Source organism: Colius striatus, chromosome 21, assembly GCF_028858725.1.
Source record: "Colius striatus isolate bColStr4 chromosome 21, bColStr4.1.hap1, whole genome shotgun sequence".
Lineage (NCBI taxonomy): Eukaryota > Metazoa > Chordata > Aves > Coliiformes > Coliidae > Colius > Colius striatus.
Genome location: NC_084779.1, coordinates 6,091,883 through 6,114,200, shown reverse-complemented (window position 1 = coordinate 6,114,200; position 22,318 = coordinate 6,091,883). Strand labels below are relative to the sequence as shown.

The 22,318-nt window shown below is 47.6% G+C and overlaps 1 protein-coding gene across 6 annotated transcripts in view; it reads right to left on the bottom strand.

Moving 5' to 3' along the window:
• Positions 1-22,318, bottom strand: part of CASZ1 (castor zinc finger 1) — a 198,683-nt gene that overhangs the window by 16,708 nt on the left and 159,657 nt on the right. For 5 of the 6 annotated variants that reach the window (XM_062012807.1, XM_062012811.1, XM_062012808.1 and 2 more), the window contains 9 exons: positions 20,781-20,849; positions 16,412-16,502; positions 14,213-14,377; positions 11,568-11,740; positions 9,963-10,831; positions 7,955-8,099; positions 6,753-6,816; positions 4,044-4,204; positions 767-889 (listed from right to left, as the gene is read on the bottom strand). In XM_062012807.1, coding sequence (XP_061868791.1) covers positions 767-889; positions 4,044-4,204; positions 6,753-6,816; positions 7,955-8,099; positions 9,963-10,831; positions 11,568-11,740; positions 14,213-14,377; positions 16,412-16,502; positions 20,781-20,849 — 1,860 coding nt within the window. The remainder of the gene's footprint in view (positions 1-766; positions 890-4,043; positions 4,205-6,752; positions 6,817-7,954; positions 8,100-9,962; positions 10,832-11,567; positions 11,741-14,212; positions 14,378-16,411; positions 16,503-20,780; positions 20,850-22,318) is intronic. The other variant, XM_062012806.1, reaches the window with a different exon arrangement.

The following is a 22,318-nucleotide window of genomic DNA, read 5'->3' as shown; positions in this document are numbered from 1 at the left end:
AAAATTTCCATTGTCCTACTTGCTAGAGCCCTCACTGTATCAGGGGGAGTGTATCTTAAGCTCATTCTTCCCCCAAGAGTCATCTAGAGTCCCGAGTGTGCTGTACAGGCTCTGTAATACAGGCCATGTTACCTACCCTGCAGTTCTGTCTGCTACTTTCTAAAACGATGTGAAAAGGCAAAGGCTTTACAGGATGAGAACATGGCAAGGTGAGCAGGGGGCTGCTGTTGGGCTGGACAGTTTGACTGCTTCATTTTCAAGATCCTTATCTAAATGATGTGAACCTCTTCTGCAAAACCATCTACACTAAGGGCTCGGGAGAAGTTGTTAAAATAGAGTCATCATGACAAGACAAAGAACAATAAAATGCTTTCTAGACTGCAGGGATGTGGAGCTGCCTACTGCACAAATCATCTGCACCCAGTGACAACAGTTGGGTTTACAGGATCCTCTCCCTCCCACATTTTCTTTGTATAGTGTGTTTGTGGGTCTTCTTGAACACACTGTCTGTCCTGCAGGCTATGGTCAAACACAAACATCCAACTCTCAGCCTTGCCAACACTTTTTTTCACAAGCTGAACACATTTATTGTGAACCAAAATTAAAGAGAACAAGGTGTTCTGCAAGAACTGTGGCTGAGCACATTTACACAGGAGGCACGTGGGTGCTCAAAGCACTGCCCTCAGGACTGCCCACGTTCCTGCTCAGTGAGGTCTCTCTCCCCCTGCAGTGTGTTGGAGAGTTTCCTCCAGGCTCTGGCACTTACTTGGCGTGTTTGATGGCTCCATCCAGGGTGCTGAAGAGGGCCCCACACTCCTCCACCACGCAGTGGAAATGCACCTTATGGAGGAAGTCGCACTGTGCATCACAGAAGTCCTTGGTACCAAACCTGGCCAAAGCACACAAGCAGGAATCTTATACAAGGCCCCAGAGGAGAAGCAGTGTTGGAATATACATATTTTCTTTGTTTTTCAACTCTACTAACAGTCTGTCCCTGCTGCACAAACAGCACTGCTGGCATTGGTGCTTGATTACTACCTGAACATGCAGAACAAGAAACTAATTTCTCTGCATTTGAACTTAACCAAGACACCTCCATTCACTGCCAGTGAGAGCAACACACAGAACGAGTCTGAAACACGAGATGAAAATCATCAGTGTTCCTGAGCATCTATGTACAAAGCCAAGGCTCTGGGGAATGATTAAAGGTTAGTAAGTTACCAGCCATCCACACCACGAGGACGCTGCTGCAATCTTACAGGTCTCCTTTTCAATCTACTGTGAGTAGCAAAAGGGAAGAAACAACAGTGGTTCAAGGGAATCTAGATCTAGAACCTGCTGCAATGCTGCAAAAGCTGTTATGATCCACCTCTTGTCACCTTAGAGGGTAAAACCAACTAAATATGGTTTCACTGCTCATCCACTGCTGAGATTCTCCAGGCTTAGTAAGAGTAGCACAAATAGATGTGATTTCAGGAAACTCCAGAGTCCTGGAGAATCTAGAAATCAAGTAGAAAACAGTGGCAGGAAGGATTTGAAACAGGAGAACCTTGCATGATTAAGATACAACAAAGTACAGTTGCTCTGATGAGCAGAAAAACAAGAAACAAAGAGCAGCCTGTGTGGTCCCAGGAGGGACAATTGGAGGGTAAAGGGGAAAAACCCAACAAAAACACTTGTACTGAAGAAGGAAGGTCAGTGGGGATAGAATACATGCAGTCAGCTAAGGCTTGCAGGGAGAAGATGAAGGAAAGTGTGGTAAGAGATAAGAAATGAAGTTACTGCAAGCTGAAGGGGTTGTTTTATCAGGGACAAGAGGTGCTGCACTTGGAAAGAAGGTCCAGTAAAAATGGGGAGGTGATGAGTCAAAAATGGCTGCCTGATAAAACTTGCTGTGGATGGGAAGACTAAAGACAAAGCAGACAACTGGGGATAAAATGAGGTCCTTCCAGAAGAGCTGATAAAGGGGCTGTTTGGAAAACAGAAATATGGACAAATCAGGCAGTCTGGATGATGCCTGTCCTGAACTGCCATGGAAATTCACTCACTAGCTGATTGCATTACTATTTGCTGGTTTTTAAGCCATAGAGAAGTACAGGGAAATTGGCTAAAATATATAAAAATATAAAAATCTAGGTACTGATTCTTTCAGGGGGAAAAAAAGACAAGTGATCTCTGGCAATTATCATACCTCTGGTCTGAACTTCTTCCAGTAAAGTAATGGAACAAATATTAAGAGGGAGGAGGAAATCATTAAACATCTAGAGGATAAAGGAACCATGAGCAATAAACAGCATCAGGATTATAAAGAATAAATCTTGCCAGACAAATTTAATTGCTTTTTTTGATAGAATTACAAAATTAGTGGATGAAGAGATGCAATATATTTGGATTTTAGGAAAGCATTTTGATACAGTCTCACATATGCTGAGAATTAATTCAAATTGGCCTGGATGTGAATGCTACCTCATGGGCTGAAAACTGGCTGAAGGACTGTAAACAAAGGCTAATGACACACAGCAACACATTGAGCTGGGAGGAGGTATCTTGTGGCTGCTGCAAAGATGACTTTGGTTAGGTCTGAGCTTATTTAACATCTTCATTAGTAATCCAGGAGAAGGAGTAAACAGCGTGTTAATGAAATTCACAGAAGGTACTAAACTGGGAGGAGTTGGCAACACCAGTGCAAGAGATGAAAAATAACACAGAGAGGACTTGCAAGCCAAGGGAGAAGGTTCAGAATATGAGAGATGTATTTGGAAACATACAGCTAATACATGTGGGGGGTATTTTTATCCATAGAGGACTCATGAGAGCAACATTAAAAGCAATCCTCTGTAACAGTGGATGGTAAACAGGGCACAAATACATTTTGCAGTATAAGATGTAAGCAAGGTAGCACAACTGTGAGCTGCAGGTATGGGAGCAGAAAGCTTGTTGTATCTGGTGTGGTGACAGAGGAATGGCAGCCCAGTTCTGCACCCATCCAGGGAACAGCAAGAATGACAATGGCACAGTGTGGTCAGCAGGCTGAAGGGACTGATTTACAAAGTCAGACTAAAGGAAGTAAATCAGCTTGGTTAAATGGTGTGGTAAAAGTGGGTGAACTGTAACTGCAGAGAGGGATTCTCTGCTGTGGTCCAAGGGGATATAACCAGGAGAACTGCAACAATACTACAATGAGGGAATTTCAAGCAGTGTACAATAAAAAAAATGGTGACAGTGAAACGTATTAGGTGGCAGAATAATACTCCCAGAGACAAGAAAATAGCCACACTGCTTGGCATAATTACACCTAGGCTGGATAAAATGCAAATGGGCTGCAGGGAAGGATCTCACAGTGGCTAGAGGCAGGTGGACTAGAAGACTTTCTAGCCTTCTCCACTGAAGTCTGTGATTTACCAAGTGCATTTGCAAGCACCCATCTGTGTCAGAGCACAAACCCCTGTGTGTCTGCCTGGGTGTACCTGTGTATGCTCAAAGCATGTGTCTGCCTGGGCATGTATGTGCATGTGTCTGTGTGTGGGTGAGTTTTGTATCTGTTCCATTTTCCTTTTGAGCCTCCTCATCTGCAACAAAAACAGCAGAAACCATCCCAGTTCCCATACCCCTTATATACTCTTTGTTTTGGTTCAATGCCCTTCCTCCCATGAGCTGAGGAAATGCCACAGCAACTGTTTCAAAGCTTCTGAGATCTGTGTGTCATAATTGAACATGGCCCAACAGAAGTTCAGTGCTAAGAGGACACTGCAGTAAGTCCCCTGGACACAAAGAGGAGCCCAGGGTGGGTGAAGCCCAGGCCAACAGCACGGTGGGAAGATCTGTATTTGTCCTCAGTTCTCAGGGTCCCTTTGCAAAACAGGTATTTTATCTAGGACATGTACACCTACTGCAGCTAACCAGGCCTGAGGACTCAATGCACTCCAGAAGGTCATCAGTGTATCACAAAATTAGGCCTTTGAATTCAAGAGAGCTCTGCATTCATGTGTGAAATAATGAGCAAAGGAAACAGTTTTCCCTCTTCTCCGTTCCCAGTTCCTTACCGGCGCAGGTACATCTTCCATGGCTCAGAGAGCTTCTCCTGGACAAGTGCCTTCACTGCCTTGCCCAAGTACTGTGTTGGCTCTCCAGCTCCAGCCTGGCTGCCATCTCCTTCTGTCTTAATGTTCAGCAGGTTGCCAAGGCTGGCACTGGTCTTGGACATCTGGAATAAGAACACAGACACTGCATCAAGCCCAGCACGCAGCTGTGGACACTGCCAGTCTGGAAACCCTCAGGGCTGTCCCACGGAAAGCTGCGTCTTCAAAGATTAAGAGTGAAGACAAGAAGTCTAAGTAGGCTGCCTCAACTGCATCAAGCACAACTTAATGACACCTCACTCTTGTGCATCCTCCGCCCAACGATCGCAAAGCACTCGGGTGCCCATCTAATATTCATGGCTCTTGTGTAAAGTAATGAAGCATCATGTCTCTTTTATACATGAGCAAGCTGAGGTGAACAGAGACATACCCTGTTTGAGTATGGAAAAGGTGTGCAGGCTTAAACATTAATAGCCCTGTATAGCTCCTACAAAATGCTGGTCTCAGTACAGAGGCAGCAACAGAACTGTTAAGCTCCACTTCACTTAAAATCACCTTTAAAATCTCCTTTAAAGTGACAGTCAGCTATGTTTGGGGGTGGGAGAGGGGAAATCTCATTCAAGTGGGGAGGAATTCTGGCTATGCTTAAGCTCCTGGAAAATTCTTCCGAACTTCAATAAAGAAACCATGTCCCTTTCTGTGCTAAATGGACATCTCTTCCTCAAAGCAGGACTTGGACTCACAATTCACAGTGTGAAAGGCTTCAAATAGACTCTGCACAGAGAAGGCTGAGATGTCCAGGAGTATGATATGCAGGACAGAAAAAAGAAGTTACTCAAGAGTGCTTAGAGGGACATTTTTCTTTCAGAAGAAATGCACAGTTTCCCAGACCCTTTCTTGCCTTGTGCTCTCTCAATTACCTCCAGTAACAACAGCGAATTTCACAGCATGAATAACATGCAGGATCGGGCCCAGGACTTGCATTATAAACCCCACCCACTTGAGGATCTCAAAGCCCTTTATAAATATCAGTTAATTAAGCCTGACAGCCCCCTAAATAAACTGCAGCACACTACAGGAGCCCTGGCTGTTTGAGGCTCTCTTAATGCCCCCTGAAGGTAAAGCCCCTGCTGCTATGTGGAGACTGCAACTCTTTATGGCTGGAGTCAGAAATTCAGGTTGTCTTTTTCTATGGGTGTTTGCTGGGCATTCAATTTCTGTAAAGGGTTCTTTTTCCTAGACAAATAATGAAGGATTCTCTCCACAAACAGAAACTGCTTGCAGCAAGAGAAAGAAGCAAGCACGATGTGCTCCTGAGCACGGTTCTGCAATCCTGGCTCCTGGAATAGGCTCCTTCAAATCACTGGGCTCTATTCTTGGCTGCTTTATGTAATCTGTTAATCCTATTCCTTCTTTTTAAAAAAAGAAGAACAAACCTGAAGAACTCCTGTTCTGTACCTGTGCTACACTTCTTTTGCACAACACAATGAATCTTCAGCAGGGCTGCACAGAAACAAGTGCTTCCTTTCTAAGCATGTGCTTACATCTTGTACTCTCCTGGAGACATCTACTGAAACAGAATTTCCCTGAGCTGGGGACCTTCAGTATGACTCAGGACCCCAGATACAGGCTTACTAAGATGTACTCAGTAGGGAAAGAGCTGTATATTTGGGATCACTAAAGGGACAACATGTAGGAACAAATAAGAAATTAAGTTTTAAAAGAACCATCAAAAAGCCCAGAGTAACAGAGAGTCAGCAGAGCAGGAAAGTGGCATGAGGATAGATGCAGGAATTAAACAACACAGAGGAAATAAAAGAGTGATTAAACAAGAGAGAAAGGAGGTGAGGGATCACCAGGCAAAGTCACTTTGCCCTCTTTCTCTTGAGGGTTCTATGGCCTCGGTGCATGTAACGCCCAGAGCCAAGGGGATGGCAACTGCTATGCCTGTAAAACCTATCACAGAGTAGCACATTCAAACGTGGCTCAAAGGCTGCCCTGATTTCTACAGCAGTTGTACACAACAGTAAAATTAATCTTGGTACAGTAGGACTTACCATCTGAAAGGGAAATATATATTTCAGATGATGTATAATTTAAGGAAAAAGTAAGGAAAAAGAAACTGTGCATTATGTGAGATAAATATTCCAGGAGCTGGTGAAGGGGGCTCTGTTGGACACCATTACTCACACCAGAAAGACAGAAATGGATGATTTTGGCTCAAAACTTCTAATTTTTGTCTTCTCTTTCATAAAAACAAATGATTCTCCTCTCCCTCCCTCAATGAAAGGAAACGTTTTTAAGTAAATAAACCCAATGAGTAACTATAAAAAGAGAGAGAGAGGGAGAGAAGTTGCCAGGTTCTGGAAATAAAAATGAACAACAACAAAAAAAATCTTCTGTAGCCCTCCTCTGTCTAGAAAGGATGGAAAAAAAAAGGTGTCAGAGGCTGCAATATATTTCTTCAGCCAGTTCATTAAATTAATTCGTAAGCAGTGGCTCTGAAATTATACCCGATGAAAAATGGGCTCAAAATTTAAATGGTACAAACTCATCTTATTAGAGGCAAAACATTAAAAAACAAACCATCTCCCCCCTCCCCCTCCCCCCGCCATGGCAGCTTTAATTTCTCTTGGTGGGGGCAATGAAAGGCGTTTGATGGATGGCTCTTACCTTATTCATAAGCGAGGATAAAAGAGATGAATTTGCCGAGACTGTGTGGCCATTTGATTCATTACTGGAACACACAAACCAACAGGGTTTAGTTAAGATGTGCACAGGGACTGTGAGCGCTGAGATTAATCCTTCTCCCTTCAAGCTGCCTCGCTCCTCACCTGCTACATCCGGAGGAAGAGAATGATGCCAACCCTCCCTTGGGCAGCCCAAACTCTTACTTGTGAGAGCCAAGATGGAGGAAGAGAGAGAGAGGATCCCAAGTCTGCACAATTCAGTTCTTTGAGCCCAGACCTCTTCCTCCTGGGCCACCATCACTGTGTCATCAGCTGACTCACCACCCATCCCATGTTTTACTCCTTTGTCCCGTTAGAACTTTCAGAAATCATGGAACAAAAGCAAGGGAGGGGGGTGCTGCCAGAGGACTCGTGCTGCCAGGGACACAGGCCTCCTGGGCAGCAGAGAAGGCAAGGTGATAATCCCCCACTAAGCATGTTGAAAGACAACCTTAGTATTCCACACACATCAGTTGCAGTTGACTACAAGTGCTGGGGTCCCAAACTAAGGCTTGTTTAAATAAGGTATGGAAAGGAACGTGGATCAGTTCCTGTGCAGTTCTGCCACGCAGGACAATCCCCAAACACTCCTGTTCTCCATAGGGATGCAGAACAAGGGGGACACATGCTTTGAGACAGGTGCATTCACATCTGTGCCAGTGCAAAGACTCGTCACCCTAACTACAGATTAGCCCACGCCAGGCTCAGAGCAGAATCAGCCAGACACCCAGTTGTTTTGTGTGTCCAGCTTCTCTGGAAGGTGTGTCTCTGAGACCTGATTTGATGCCCTACCACATCAGTGCAAATGCTCCTGCTTAAAGTGTGAAGAAGTGTGGCACTGGAGCAGCATTCCATTATCTCTTGATAACAACAGCAACAATATCTAAGTGAAAGAGGGAGCACAAGAGATGAGACTCTTGTCAAAGAGTCAGTAGCTGCTTGTGAGCCCAAAAAACCATCTGGAGAACATGTGCTTGAGGGGAGGGAGTAGAAAAAGCCTCTTTGCCTCCAGTTTGGGGGTGTCCAACTCAGCCAATGTGAAATTGCCTTTCATCAACACGTGTCCTCTCGTATTACAGGTATGGAAAGCACTCAGAGCTTGATGCTGGAAAGAACTAAGTGTGCCTGCCCACATATTTCTCTCACCCATGATCCTTGACGCTCAAGTCCAAGCTGTGCTCCTGCAGGGAATCCTGACTGGTGGCAGATGATGACCCCATGGCTTCCACAGGTTCCTGCTTCACCTGAACTGGATTGAACCGCCCGGGAGCTGCTGGTTGGCCATTCCCTGCTTGACAAAGACACCGAAATGAGATGCAAAAATTAAACGGCAAATGTATGTCTAAAACGAGGTTACACCAGCGAATAAGGGAAGTTAAATCACCAGCCCCAGTGCATAAATGGCACAAAAAAGCAAAGAGAAACTGTGGGGGGAGGGAAGTGCTGGGATTGCTGGTCAGCGTTTATTGCCAGGCTGACATGATGGGTTCTGACGTCCACTCCAGCGTGGAAATTCTTCAAGTGATAATTATTGCAAAATTATGTCAAAGTTGTCCAGGCTGTGGGCCCTTTAAAGGAGAAGGGCGGAAGGAGCGTGGGGGAGACCTGATTCCCTGCACAAACTGTCATAACTAATTTGCGGGGCTGCCTCTTAAGCGTTTATTAAAGACTCTGTTAATGCTGAGGCAATGTGGCAGCTTTCGACTGCTAGCCAGGCCCCCTCGCTCGTCCCCGGCCCAGCGTTGCCGTAGCGACGGCCGCGGCCTGCACTGCGCCTGCCCAGCAGGAGCCTCTGCCCCTGGGGTACCCGAGCTGGCAGCACGGGACCCCCCCAACTGCCCCCACCACCCCCCTGGCCACACAAAACGGGACAGTTCTGGGGTTTGGGGTTTTCTTATTTGAGGGTTTAGTGCTGAGAAGGAAAAGAAAAGCGCCAAGTAAAGGAAGAGAAGGTGGGGGGGGAATGGGAGAACAAATTAAAGGAAATTAGGAAGAACGGTAAAAGAAAAAAGGAGGGAAAAAAAGTTGCTGACAGGAGCATGTCTGCAGAGGGGATTTTTCCACAATCCCCAAGTGACTAAAATATTAATCTCCCCTCGGGCAGCACAGCTGACGGCGAGCTGCTGCTCAGACAGCAAGTGGCATTTTATTAAAAAATAAAGGAAAAGAGTTCCCTCAATGACCTTTCTCTGCTTTAGGAAACCATTTCTCAGATAATAATTTTTAAAGTATGTGAAAGTTCCCCTCTCTCTTTAATCAGATCACTTTGTCCTCCTCAACATGGAACACGGTCAGCACTCGCATGCCCCGGGCCAGCAGCCCCCTCCGGCCTTCCCTCGCCCCACGGTGCTGCCGAGCAGAGCCTCCCCTCCATGAGCCCACATTTGTTGCCCACCATGAGCTGACCATGTTCAGCAGGAGATGTGGGGGTACCCCATGCTCTCAAGGGAGCCCCACGTCCCTGCAGACAGGGCTGGCACAGGCAAGGACCTGCCCCAGGCGTGGGTGGCAGCAGGAGGAGCTGTGGGCTGCCCCACGGGACGTCTCATTCCCATCTTCTACCCCTCAGGGAGCTGTGGGGATGGAGCAGCAAAGCTTGCAAGAACTGAAGAGGAGAAAGGTCCCGTTTGTGGACTTATCTCCAAACCCACAGCTGGGACAACAGGCCTGGAGCTCAGAACCAAAATCAGAGAAACGACTGGCAAGGGGCTACAGGATCACCAGCACTAGGCCCAGCTGGAACGTGAATCGGCCTGCAGAAGCGGGCTCAGGCTGCTTTGTGGCCTGCAAATACTGGGCAAGGGTTTTCTTAATTTCTGGTTTTAATACAGTGCCTTTCCCTTTTCAGCCTACAGCAAACCAGGCAATACAGATGGCAGGACTCTTCCTTCAGCTCTGGCAAGAGCCTGCTCCATCCCTGGGCAAAGCTGCGTTCCCTGCCTCTCTCTGGGCACGTGGGCACAGCCGGGCTCCACAGGAAGCCATGCCATCAAGGATTAACTGCTCATGACCAAATGTATTCTCCCATTTATGTTCCTTTACTGACTTCTCCCTCCCTCCAGTCCCATGGACAACTGGGTGATTTCTCTTCCCCTCCTCTTCAGGCACTGCTCTTCCTCCCCCACCACTAACACAACTGATGAGGGTAACTCACCTGCTTCAAGTGCCACAGAGGGCTTGAGTGCAGCGGCCGCCAACCTGGCCATCATAGGAGAGATTAATCCCTTGCTAGCAGAGATCCTTTCCATTATGGATGCTGTTGGAGCTGGAGAAGAAGTAGCTGCTGGCTCACCGGATCCCGAAATGGCCTGGGATGAGGAATCTGAAGGAGCAGTCGATGTTGGATTGGTGCCAGAGGAACCAGCAGTCATCAGATTAGCTGAGCTGGCAGGGAGTGGTGTAGAGACCCGACTGGGGATGATGGGGAAGAAGGATCCAGCTGCTCCAGGAAGAGTTGTGTTGGAGAGTGCCAGGGCCAAGGGTATATTGCTGGGAAGAGCCTGGGAGAGCAGGCCAGAGATCTTGGTGGCTGGTGTCATGCTGTTGGCAGACTTGCTGCCCTGTGAGGAAGCAAGCTCAGCAGCAGAGGAGGGTGCAGCTGGGACTATGAGAGAAACAGAAGACTGTTGACTGGTGGGGGAGGCACTCAGGCTGGAGTTCTTTGAGCTCATAGCAGAGAAGTCAATAAGGTCATCATTACTGGACTCCTCTTGCTCGTTATCCTTGGAGCCCAGGAGAGAGGCAGGCAGCCCCAGCACTCCTGAGCTGCGGATGTGCCGGCGCTCGTGTTTGCGTTTATGGGAGGTCATCTGGCTCGTGGAGGTGAAGGTGAAGCCACAGCCTGCCCTTATGCAGTGGAAGTGGTTGGTGGCCTTGCTGTAGACACAGCCCTCATACTTGCATTCCTCGTACTTATAGAACTTCTTGAAGCCATCCTTGGCATAGGCATCATCTTTGATGTGGTAGCTCTTGTGCTTCTCAATGTCACACTTGTTCTTGAAGGTGAATGTACACCCAGGTCGCCTGCAAGGGCATCGAGGAGGAGAGGGTGGTTGGCTACATGGGCTGGGAGCACAAGGCAACTGCTGTCATCTGCCCCACTCTGGGGTGAGGACCGGGGCTACCACGAGACAAGGGCCCTGGGGTTGAGGAGCTTTATGTGAGGTAACCTGTGACACTAAGGCAAGCAGAAATGCTGCTTGGCAGAGCTGGGAAGCTCTCTCCACTCTGAGGAAGAGCAACAGTACCAAGGAGGTACAAGCACCCACCACTACAAGTTCCAACCAAAGCAGCAGTTAAAGGGGACTCAGGTGCAAACTGTGCTTTCCTGCTCTTCCTGAGAACATGAGAAATCAATAGAAGAGCGTTTGTGTACAGAAGGCAGAGTCTGGCCCTGAAAGGGAAGATGAGCTGGCTGACTGTTGGCTGGAGAGAACTCTAGCATGGAAGTGCCATTAGCAGTACACTAATGGCCTACTTAAGTTGAACTCTTGAGAGCACTGTGATCTCTTTCCCAAATGATTCTGGGATGTATTTTCTAGCAAGTTCCCTTTCCTCAGATCACGCTCCTGCATTCTGCATGGTCTGTGGCATGATCTTGGGAATCACATCTGCCCTGGAACATGAGTTCTCTCCAGAGCAGTACACAGCAGGGACACTCAAGTCCCTGTGTATACTCCTGAATTCATGACTTGGCAGAAGGAGGCAAACAGACCACACAACTCTGAGGCAGGACTCCTCCCCTTGCCTGGTGTCTCACCTGCAGTGAAAGTGAGTGGTTTTCTGCCCGTAGAACTGGCATTCCACAGTGCCACAGTCCTCCGTGGCGCGGAACCGCTGGAACCCGTCGTTGATGAGCTGTGTGTTCTTCTTGTGAAAGTTCTCATGGGTCATGACATCAGAGGTGCTTGTATAGACCTTGTTACAACCCACCTACCCCAGGCCAAAACAGAGAGTCATCAGCACAGTGTTTTAACAGCCTACCATTATTACCAGCAATAACAAACACACATTTAATGGTTCCATTTGTGCGCTTCTCCTGTGAGGATGAACTCATCACTTGAATTCCCAATCTAAAGACTGAGAAAGCAGTTGTGAAAAAACCCCCACAACTCTCTGGGCATGAAACAGTAAGAAAAAAAAGGAGAGGATGCAAAGGGATAAAAGACCAGCTACAGATGATTGTGTCTGCTTAGGGAGGCAGTAAGCAGGGTTCCTGCTCTTAAGGAGAAAAGAACACTTGACAGATGCCATTACTTTTTGTTATCTTGGAATGAGATGGCACAAAGTAGGACTTCCATCTATTTGGGGAATACAAAATGGTGTGGGAATGAATTATTTACCTCTTTAGTTCTTGGAGGCAGGGTTGGGCAACGTGAAGCCAATCTTTTGAGCTTGTAACGTCTGGGTTTCATTCTACCAAAGCACAAGCTCTTAGCAAAGCTGTGCCCTTTCCTCTCTGTTCAGTGTTTCAGGACTATCCCTTCAATCATGTTAAACTTGTGCAGCAAATGGGGATGGTGTGACGAGGAGGGAATGCTGCAAACCTGCCTTCCTCTGGGTAAAGCGGGCAACTTTGCCATATTGAGTAAAAAAACACTGGAATCTGAAAACGTCCTCAGCCCTGCTGAGGGAGGGATTTTTTTTTCCTCTTCTCTAGCACAGCGTGTGCCAATGCCTGCACCATCTCAGAAGTGAAGAGAACGAAAACACCACCTCTTAGTTCAGCCCAGGTTGATTCAAATAGGCAATAACAAAACCCATGACAAATATCCAGGGGGAGAAAAAAAAGAAGAAGAAGTATCTCCAGCTACTTCCAATATAAAAGAGCCTCTCTCTGCACTGACACCTTGAAAAAAGACAGACCCTGCACAGCATTAAAAAAAAGAATTAAACAAAAACCTCCTTAGGAATAATTTGCAATGCAGCTCTTGGTGCTAAAGCCTAAAAAAATGTCAGTTTATATAAACAACTAACTGGATTTTATCCACACCAATTATGGACATAACGAAAAAAAACACCTCCCTGAGATGGATGGCACAAATTGTGCCATTTAAGCAGTATTTTCTTTAATTGGGAGTTTATATTCAGACACCTTTCCTGTAAGACACTGCTTACATGGGCATTATTTTACTGGAAGACAGTGGGCACAGGATGGAATTACCCATATATAGTTGTGTACACGAGGGTGTCTGTTCGAACTCGCGGTGACTTAGAGCTGTGAAACCCTCCTTGTACTCTCAAAACTGAACAAATCCCATCCTGGTCAATGAAGAAACTAAGCAATCAATATTATGGAAGTATAACAAAACATCCTCAAGAGAAAGTCACATGAAGTTCCCAATTTATCAAATGCTGCAAGCACATGCTTAAACCAGCTCCTATTCAGGACAGTACTTGAGTGCATGCCTAACATTTAAGTATGTGCTTAAGCCCCATTGACTTCAGAAAGCTTACCTGACTTCAAGTTAAACATATGCTGAAGTCTGTCCCAGCAAAGCATTTAAGCATGTGATTAAGGCCTTGTGACTTTTAACTGGGATCTTAAACTGTTGGGGTAGGGCAGGAAGCGAGACCTGAGCTTTCGGAACAGAAAAGCTTTCCCCAAAGGTTGCCTGGTTATTCTGTTTGTGACTACAGCACATTCTCATGGCAATGGTTTAGGCCACAGTGCTTGTGAAACAAGTACATATCAAACTCTATCTAATCTGAAGAGTGATTGGGGTAAAACCTAAACAACAGGGTGTGTCTGTGTAAAGGTGTCACAGCTATGCAGTAACTCCAACTCTGGTTATGCCACTCTTGAAGCCTGGCTGGCTCTTGAAACAAAGGTCCCAGCCTACACCACAGACAGGTACCACAGGTGAGGGAGATGGAGAACCAGAGGGGTGAAGTCTGGGTATGTGACATTGAAATTTAACTGCTTTGAGGCAAATTAACCTGGTGTTAAAGAGCAGATGTGTCACAGACAAGTCAGGTTTCAAGGGGCTGACAGGTCAGATCTGAGCAGAGGCAGTGCAGTGGCATCGCAGAGAGGGTCCCTGAACCTCAGAGAACGGGACTTGCTACGGTCAGGACTGTGAGAAAACTCAGAGACCTGCTTTGCCTCACTGCATGCACATGGCTTCTAAAAACTGGGAATGGTGCTTCCCTTTGCCCTTCCCAAACCTGGCAGGGCAGGTGCAGTGAGGACAGGGCACAGACCCTTCAAAGAGGTGCCTGAATCAGAAGTGAGCAGGAGAGGCTACGAACGTCACCCCTTGCTCAGGACAGCCCCCTGCTCTCTAACAGGGCAGTGTGGGGCTGTCTGAACTGAAAGATTCTTCCAGTCTACCCAAAAAAAGACAAACAGAGGCTCTCCATTTGCCTGCTGTGCTGCCCTGTGCTCCCCAGCCCAGCCCTCACCTGCATGCAGTGGTAGTGTGTGCTCTTGCCGTTGAGGTGGCAGCCGTGGTAGTACACGCTGCAGTCGTCCAGGGGGCTGAAGCGCATGAAGCCGTGCTGCAGGGAATTGTCACGCTTCTTGTGCATGTTGTAATGCCGAATCACATCCTGTTTACTAGTGAACCTCTGGAGAGATAAGAGACACACAGTGAGACACACGTGATGGGAGTGGGGGAGTAATCCTGGGGGCAGGGTGGGGCTTTTTTGGAGCTGTTAATAAACTTAAGGTACCAGGAGTTAAAGCGCAGCTGTAGTCACCCCACCAGAGTCAGGTTAAAGAGGAACTGTGTGTGTGGATCTTCTTGGTAAAGGGAAAGGCCATACACATGAAAAGTTGTATACATGACACTGGGGTGATGTCCAGAATATCCTCCCTGAAGCTTTAAGACTGCAATTCTTCTAACATAATTGTAGTTGCTAGGATCTCAAGAAGTGCTCTAGTTAGAAAGCAAACTGGTGAACGAAACTGCCTACAAGAGACTAACCCAAGCTTCCTAATCACTCATGGTTAGCAAAACACTGTCTGACCAGAAACTGGGAAAAAATGCTCTGCTCTTCCATAGTACCTTCCCATGGTAAGTCTTCTGCCCCCTCTACAAGGCAGGATGGCTTTACTAGGAAAACAGGGACACAGAACTTTCTTCCAGACACAGGAAAAGATGGTCAGAGTTAAATCTGTACCACCAGAACATCCTTTTCACTCTCCACCTGCTTGAAGTAATGAAGGGGTACCCCACTGTCAGAGCAGGCTAAGTGCCTTTAAAATGAAGCTTTTCATTTCTACTTCCCACAGCCATCAATATTTAACAGTGAAGGTGGGAAAGTAAATCTGATTTTTGTAAAAAAAAGAAAAGAAATCAATATCCATTTGTTTTGAGGAGTAATTGAAAAGGTCTGTATTCCAGTGTTTAACAACTTTTCCAGGCTCCCTCATAGGAAACAAATGATTATCACTTCCACACTTTCCTCCTATAATATCAATCCTGATCAATCTCATTGGCATTGGCAGGGGAATATATGGATATAGATTTCAACAGGAATCCCTTGGAGGCTGGAGCTCTGATTTCCCAGGGCGTACATCCAGGATTGCTATTGCCAATCATCGTTAATTTGTGCCCACTTATTACAGAGTGTTACTTATTCTAAAATATATCTCAGCCATAAAATAATTTGCATTTTAAAAAGCAGCCTAAATCCTTATTCCCTGCGAGACCAGACAGCTCCTTTGCAAGCAGCTTCCAGACTCCTTAGGAAATAATCATGAGGCCAATCACAATACTGGAGTTTTCTGTCTTTCCATCTTCTGTGTTTCTCTCTTTCTGGTGCAGAGATTTATCTGTGTCACAGCTGGGACAGACTCAGCTCCATCACCAACTGCTGGGCTGGGAGGACCACTCCATGCATCCCAGAGACAAACTCTCCTTTGATCAATAGAAACACACAGTCAAGCCCAGCAGATCCAGATCAACTTCCTATGCTGTGGTCAGACTCATTCCTTTCAGACCCAAGGGTCTCCTGGGGTAGGGCTGAAGTTGTGGCTGATGCACATTCGAGGCAAACTCTGGGATTCCCACTTACACACACGCAGCCTGACCACAGAAATGGCAGTGTCAAACTCACAGACCTCTGCAGAGGGTAAACAAACACAGCACGTGACTCGGCTGGCTTGACGTCCCTGCCCTGGCAGGGCTCCCAGCAATTACAGCATCCCACACGCTCCTGCCCCCACGCCTTCCCCACAAATCCCAGGCTGCTGCTGGTCTTATTGGGTGTTTTGTTGCAGATATTGCTGCTCCCATGTCACTCGGGCAGCAGGAGGGAAGAGACAGACTAACAGATCAGCATTCCTCAGTTTCAGGCACGATTTGTAACTCAGCAGAATTTATTCTCTCGGTGTCACTGATGGAAATCTGGAGTAGTTCCCACTGACTTGAGCTGATCTGTGTTCTGCTCTTCGTTATGGTGGTCTGGGTTTGGTTAAGGGATGTTAGATCGGGTTAAATGGGAACAAAATAGATCTTGCCCTCTTTCAGAGCAGCAAAGAGGATGTGTGTGTGTGTGTGAATGGAGGAGGAAAGCACGAGAGGACATGCATCTCCCCTAGGTTGTACCCCTTGACATTCAGGTAGCTGTGCTGGTAACTTTTTACCATTCCTTTACCTGGTAGTTGCACTCTGGGTCAAGGCAGTGGTAATGTTCTCTATACTGGTATGCACAGTGTATATGTCCACAGTGCTGACTGCCAGAGAACCTGCAAACATGAGGGGAGGACAGGAGAAAGAAAGGGAAAGAGAATAAAACAGTGTCCTGGTGGTAGTGCCTGTAAGTAAGGTGCAAATTAAGTCCCATTCCTGGTATTAAACCCCTTTATCCCCTTCCAAGCATGGTGACCCTCCTGCCTCCCACTTCTTATTTGTCACTATTTAAAGGTGCCTCTGGAGGAAGATCATTAAGGTCTTGCACATCCCTAATCTGCCTGTTTTTCCATCTCTGTTACCTAAGTTGCTTACTTGGGGAAGAGAAAGAAAGGAGGGTTGCTTGAATTAAATACACACAATTCTACAGTTCAGACACCCCAGCAGCTTCCAGCCTGCCTTAGAGTGCAATCAGAATCCAGACACAAGCAACAGCCAACAACGTGCACCCATCCCAAACCTTTTCTGCAGGCCACCACAAAGCATTCCACACAGCAAATTTGGAAACTCCAGACATACAGGATAGAAATAACCCCAGAAAGGCAAAAATGTCATATAGTGTCTACACACAAACAGGACACAGAATGTATTGGCTGACAGGCACACTGGTAACTGGCAAAAGGGGGTGATCCAATAATGGGCTAATCAGTGCACTGAATTCTCTGATGTATATTCTAGAGGGCCCTGGAAGAGCTGAAGAGCTTGAAAGGGAAAAGCAGTGGAGAGAAGGGGACTCAGAGGGGAAATATTCAAAGATAAAGTGCCATCTGCTCAAAGGTTCCTCAAAGGTTCCTCACGTCACTTAGTGCTAAACACAGCAGGAGTGCAGATGGTAAAGGGCATGGGAGAGAAATGAGGAAGGGCAACGGGTAAAGAGGAAAAATGAGAGGAGTGAGGGTGTTCTGGGGCAACTGAGCAGGGCAGGAGCAGGGGAGATGACGGATCATCATTTGGCAAGGTAACACTGAGCCACAGGACAGAAACATGTGGGGGTGAAAAGCAGCACTAAATCAGGCATTTCTGAGGCACGGTGAGGAAGGGGAGGTCAACTGTGGAGACAGCAGGGCCTCTAGGAGATGGAAAGGGGACTTAATTGACAGAAAAGATAGACATTGCTAAAAAATTAAATGACTTCTTTGCCTCAGCATTCACAAAGGGAGACAGGGACAGATGCCAGGAGCAGACATGCCTTTCCCTGGGGAAGGAGAAGAAATACTGCAGGAAATCAGGATCACGTCGGAACAGGTGATTGAGAAACTGGAACAAACCTCAGCAGCAGAGAAGAAACAAACCACAAGGCAAACAGCAAAGCTGGCTGCACAAACAAAGGTGTGGAGCTGGAAGCAGAGGAAGCCATTCCTGCTCAACGCCTGGCCAATTGTGAGGCTAGTCCAGGGCACAGGGAGCAGCCTGAGTCACCATGGCATTAACCAGGTACATGCAGCTCATCCAACCAACTGGCCCTGCCAGTCTGTTATTTCAGCAGCACCACCAGCAGCTTTAAAGGAAAGAAACTGCTGTGTGGAAAGCTTCCTCCCTATCCCATTGATGAGCTGGGGAAGAGACAGCAAAGGGCTGTGTGGGGCTGGCAGAGGGAAGAGAGAGATCTTGCTGACAAATGTACACCTTTGAAAAAAAGCAGTCCAAAACATCAGAAGTGAGGAGACAAACTGACCAGAGGTGCCAGCTGAAGGGCCAGATCTGGCTGTAGGGGCTGAGTTACTTGCAGCATCCTAGCAGGGGCAACTCATGGGCTTGGCTTTAAAAGCAACAGCCAAAGAAGCCACTCTGGCACTTCCATCTCCCACCCTCCCTTCCACGTGCCACCCAGAGGTGTGTGTGTGGTGGCTACAGCGCAGGAAGGGAGAGGCAAGTGTCGGACCCAAGCGTGTGCCTGGGGAAGGAGGTTAGCGGTAACCACCACACCGAGGGGAAACTCTGCTCTTGCAGCCTGTAAGGTTGAGCTCCTAAAGGGTTATATTTATCCTGTGTTTCTTCTGACACTTGAAACAGTTCAAAGCTATTAATTTTTAAAGCAGAGCATCTGTTTAGGGTTTTTTTCAGAGCAGGAAAGCTCACACACACACACGCACACACACATTTACATGCGCACACGCCAGGCTACAGCAGCAGCCCCTCTGGAGTGACAGGAACGCACCCACAATTTCCATGCACACCAACAGACACCCTCCCCAACCCATTTAATCACACCAATATGCAAATCCCAACTCCTAAACTGCCCATGCAGACACACAGATCCATTTTCCCCACAACACCCCCCCCCCCCCTCCACTCCCCTTTCCCTGACTCTAATCGCTTCACTTTCTTTCTTCTTTCTTTCTTTTTGGCCAGAAAGAACCAGTCTTGATGTGGCAGGGGGGTAGAAAAGAAAAACCAAGAGAAATAAATAATACTGAAGATACTAAATAAAGAAGTCAGCATGCTTACAGAGTGTTTACAGACTCATTACCCTGTAACGATGATGTGAAAGAAGGAAGAGAGGAAAAAAAAAGCCCCAACCCACCCCAATTATAAGGGGGGAGGAAACTCACACAGAAATAAATATTTAAGTAAGTGCTGCCAGAAGCACCATCTGCTGAGGCACTAATAATAATAATAATAATTTTTTTTCTGTGGTCTTTTTTTTTTTTCTTTCTTAATTATAAATATACAGGGAGGGGGGAGGAAAAAAACCCCCAACCCAACCCAAAGTAGCTAAGTAAGAGGTTTTGTTTTGTTGTGTGAGAGAATGGATTATCCCTGGGCAGCTTTTGGCAGTGGCTTTGGCAAACTCATTAAGCTAATTATGCAGTACAGACATAGAGTGTCGTGTGTGTCTCTCTCTCTCCCCCCCCCCCCCAACCCCCTTGATTTTAAGGCTTTAAACTGTTTTTAAAATGGTGTGTAAATTGAAGGGAAGTGGCTGTGCTGCCAACGGGCGGCTTGCGGAGCCTTCTGAGCAGGATGTGGTGTCCCTTAGCTCTCACAAGCCTCCCTCTGTTACCTGCCTGACCCAGGGGAAGGGGATTGCAGAGCTCTACCAACAGTGGATGTGGATGAGTGTTTATACAGCTCTGCTTGAGTGGGGAACTGGGGACAGAGGGGGTGGCATCTCCTCTCTCGCTGCAACGTCTGTGGATCCTGCAAGCTCGGCAATCGGAGGGTGCAGCTCCTCCTGCCCTGTGCAAGGATGGGCTCAAAGCCCTGCTGTCCTGCCTGTGCTCTCTCAGGAGGCAGTGAGCTGCCACACACACTGCATGGACTGCTGCTTGAGGAGCTGTACATGGTGGTGCAACCATCCTTTCTTCCCATAAGATTTTCTGCCTCCTCTCCTACAGCAGGGATTTGGGCAAAAGGCAGGAAAGGGAATGACCCCTCGTTCCACTCCCCATCTGGGGAGAGCACTGTTCCCATCCCTTCCTCCTGCTGATGTGCCAAGGTCTTCTTCCCTGGCACCTTCCAGCCTCCCACAGGGAGACTCTGTAGACTCTGGCAAGGTGAGAACACATTTCCCTCCCCTCTTGTTAATAACTGCCCAAGTGCTGATGGGAACAAACCCTTCAGTTTTATCTCTCAAGTGTTTGCTCGCTTCCCTGACTAGTGTCTTTCTGTATACAAGGGGCTTTGGTAGTGAGCTTTCTCACAGGACAGATGGAGGACTCAACAGGCCAGGTGCAAAGGCTGACAGACCCTGTACACCATGAGCTGTAAATCAGGCAGGTGTGATGCAATCATCTCCTCTGTCCCTCTGGCTCTCCTGGCATTACTCTGTCTCACCACAACAGCCTTGGGCTCCCTCTCAGCATTGCTCATTCCTGACCTAAGCCTGCCCACAGCTGTGATAAGGTGCCCTAGTCTTCACCTTATTCAGTGAGGCTTTCTCATATAAATGAGCTGCAAAATTTCCTCAGATAAACATCCCACACTGATGCCAAGAGCTGCCTAAACTCCAGACACTTGAGAATTCCTCCAGCCTAGATTCCCAGAGGTGAGATGTTCTCTGCTTGCCTCCTGCAGGCACTGGATGTGGTAGGGGAGAAAGAATGACAGCCAAGAGACAGCACTCCCACTTAAATCCCGGGCTTCTGCAATGAAACCTTCTCCCACTCTTTGTCACACAGTGGAGCAGCTCTGGGGAGCTGAGCATGCTCGTGGCGTGCCTGTGCGCCTCTCACAGCAGGGCAACAGAGCAACTACAGATGCCAGAGGGACATGAAACTGCTGATGACTGCTTTAAACACCTGATTCAGATGGACAAGACCTCATCTGAGCCACCAAAACTCACCCCTCTTCCTTCCAGCCCTCTCCCCAAGAAAGTGAAGAGTCTTGCCTACCTGGCAATATACTTCTGGTAAATGTTGACGTCTTCGCTGACAGCCGGTTTGTCAGTGGGTAATCCGTTCCTAATGGGAAACACACGGGGCAGAGCTGGTCAGCAGGCAGCAACAGGACACAGACTACGCTCCTTGCTTCTCCCACATACGACTGACACATCAGAAAAGAGAGCCCAGGGAAGAATATCCAGCAAAGACCCCCATAGGTTTAACCTCCCTCTTCCTTAAACCCTGCACCTCTTCCCAGGGAAGCACACAGCCCACCTACCCACACTCAGTTCAGTTGGCTGGAGACACTGAGAAGATCAACTATGGAAATCTGTTTCCACAGAAAAAAACCAAACACCCACAGACAAACAAGGGATGGCCACGTGGAAACAACCACCTCCCTGCAACAAAGCCCCTATATATGTGCCTTAAAAATGAGAAAGCCAACCCAACTGTCCCAAAGGCTTGGGTTACTTAATACCATTGGGAGAAAAATTACATGGAGTCAGACTCCAGCTCACCTAAGAGACAGTGGCACACAGAAACAATCCCAGACAGGCTGTATGTGGTCTCCCTACTCAGTTTTGCCTAAGCCCAACTTCTGCTCCTGCTTGTGACAGCTCTGAAGCCTGGTTTAAACACACTTTTGCACATGGTTAATTTGAAGCAGGTAGATCAATTCAGGGTAGGTTAATGGCATCAGGTGTTGGAGATTAAACCCATGGCCAGGGTATAAGTGCAGGTGTGAGAGTAAGGGGCAGCTCCTGACAGGTTATTTGGTCCCAGCTGGGGACTGTGTATGGAAAGCCAGGTCCCAGATGCCACACCAGCACACTTAATGGGCTGTTTTATCATGGAAGCCTGTAACTAGTAAGCAGCATGAGGAAGGCACCAGAGCCCCTTCTGTACTCCAGTGTGTGATCAGGACAGTGGGGCTGCCAGGCTGAAGGCCCTGGTCACCTCCATTCCTGTTGCAGCTGAGGAAGTGCTGTGGCTAGAGGAGGGATCACCATGGTGCTGCAAACCCACATCTGCAAGTGGCAGGAAATGGGCAAGAGAAAGGAAATCAAACTGGGATCTCTGCAACACCAAAGCACGTAGGAAGAGGCTCAGGGCCCCTCAAACAGACTGAACTCCAGGCAGCTGAGCGTCCTGTGCACTCTTCAGGCACAGAGGCCCTGGCCAAGTCAGCCACAACAAGGCACTGTGCCCACAGGAATATTGGCAACAGTGGGTTTTAGTGACAGCAGTCCCTGCCTGCCATCTGGAGCACATACAGGTTTCATCCTGAGCAGGGATCAGATGCAGATGCCAATCTTCTGCCCTTTCCCATACACCTTAACCACAGAGCTCCCAAATCTGTCTGCAGCTGGGATGTGGAAGACAAGTATCATTAGCTCTGCCTTCTAAGTGGGGAAACATGGAAAGGGGGGGATGCAGATTTGCCTTGAGAATGCAAAGAGCCTTCAAATGAGGATCCAGCCCAAGGCCTCCTAGCTCTACACACTAAACATAAACCAGCCTTCCTCCTTACCAGTGGCCAAAGCAGT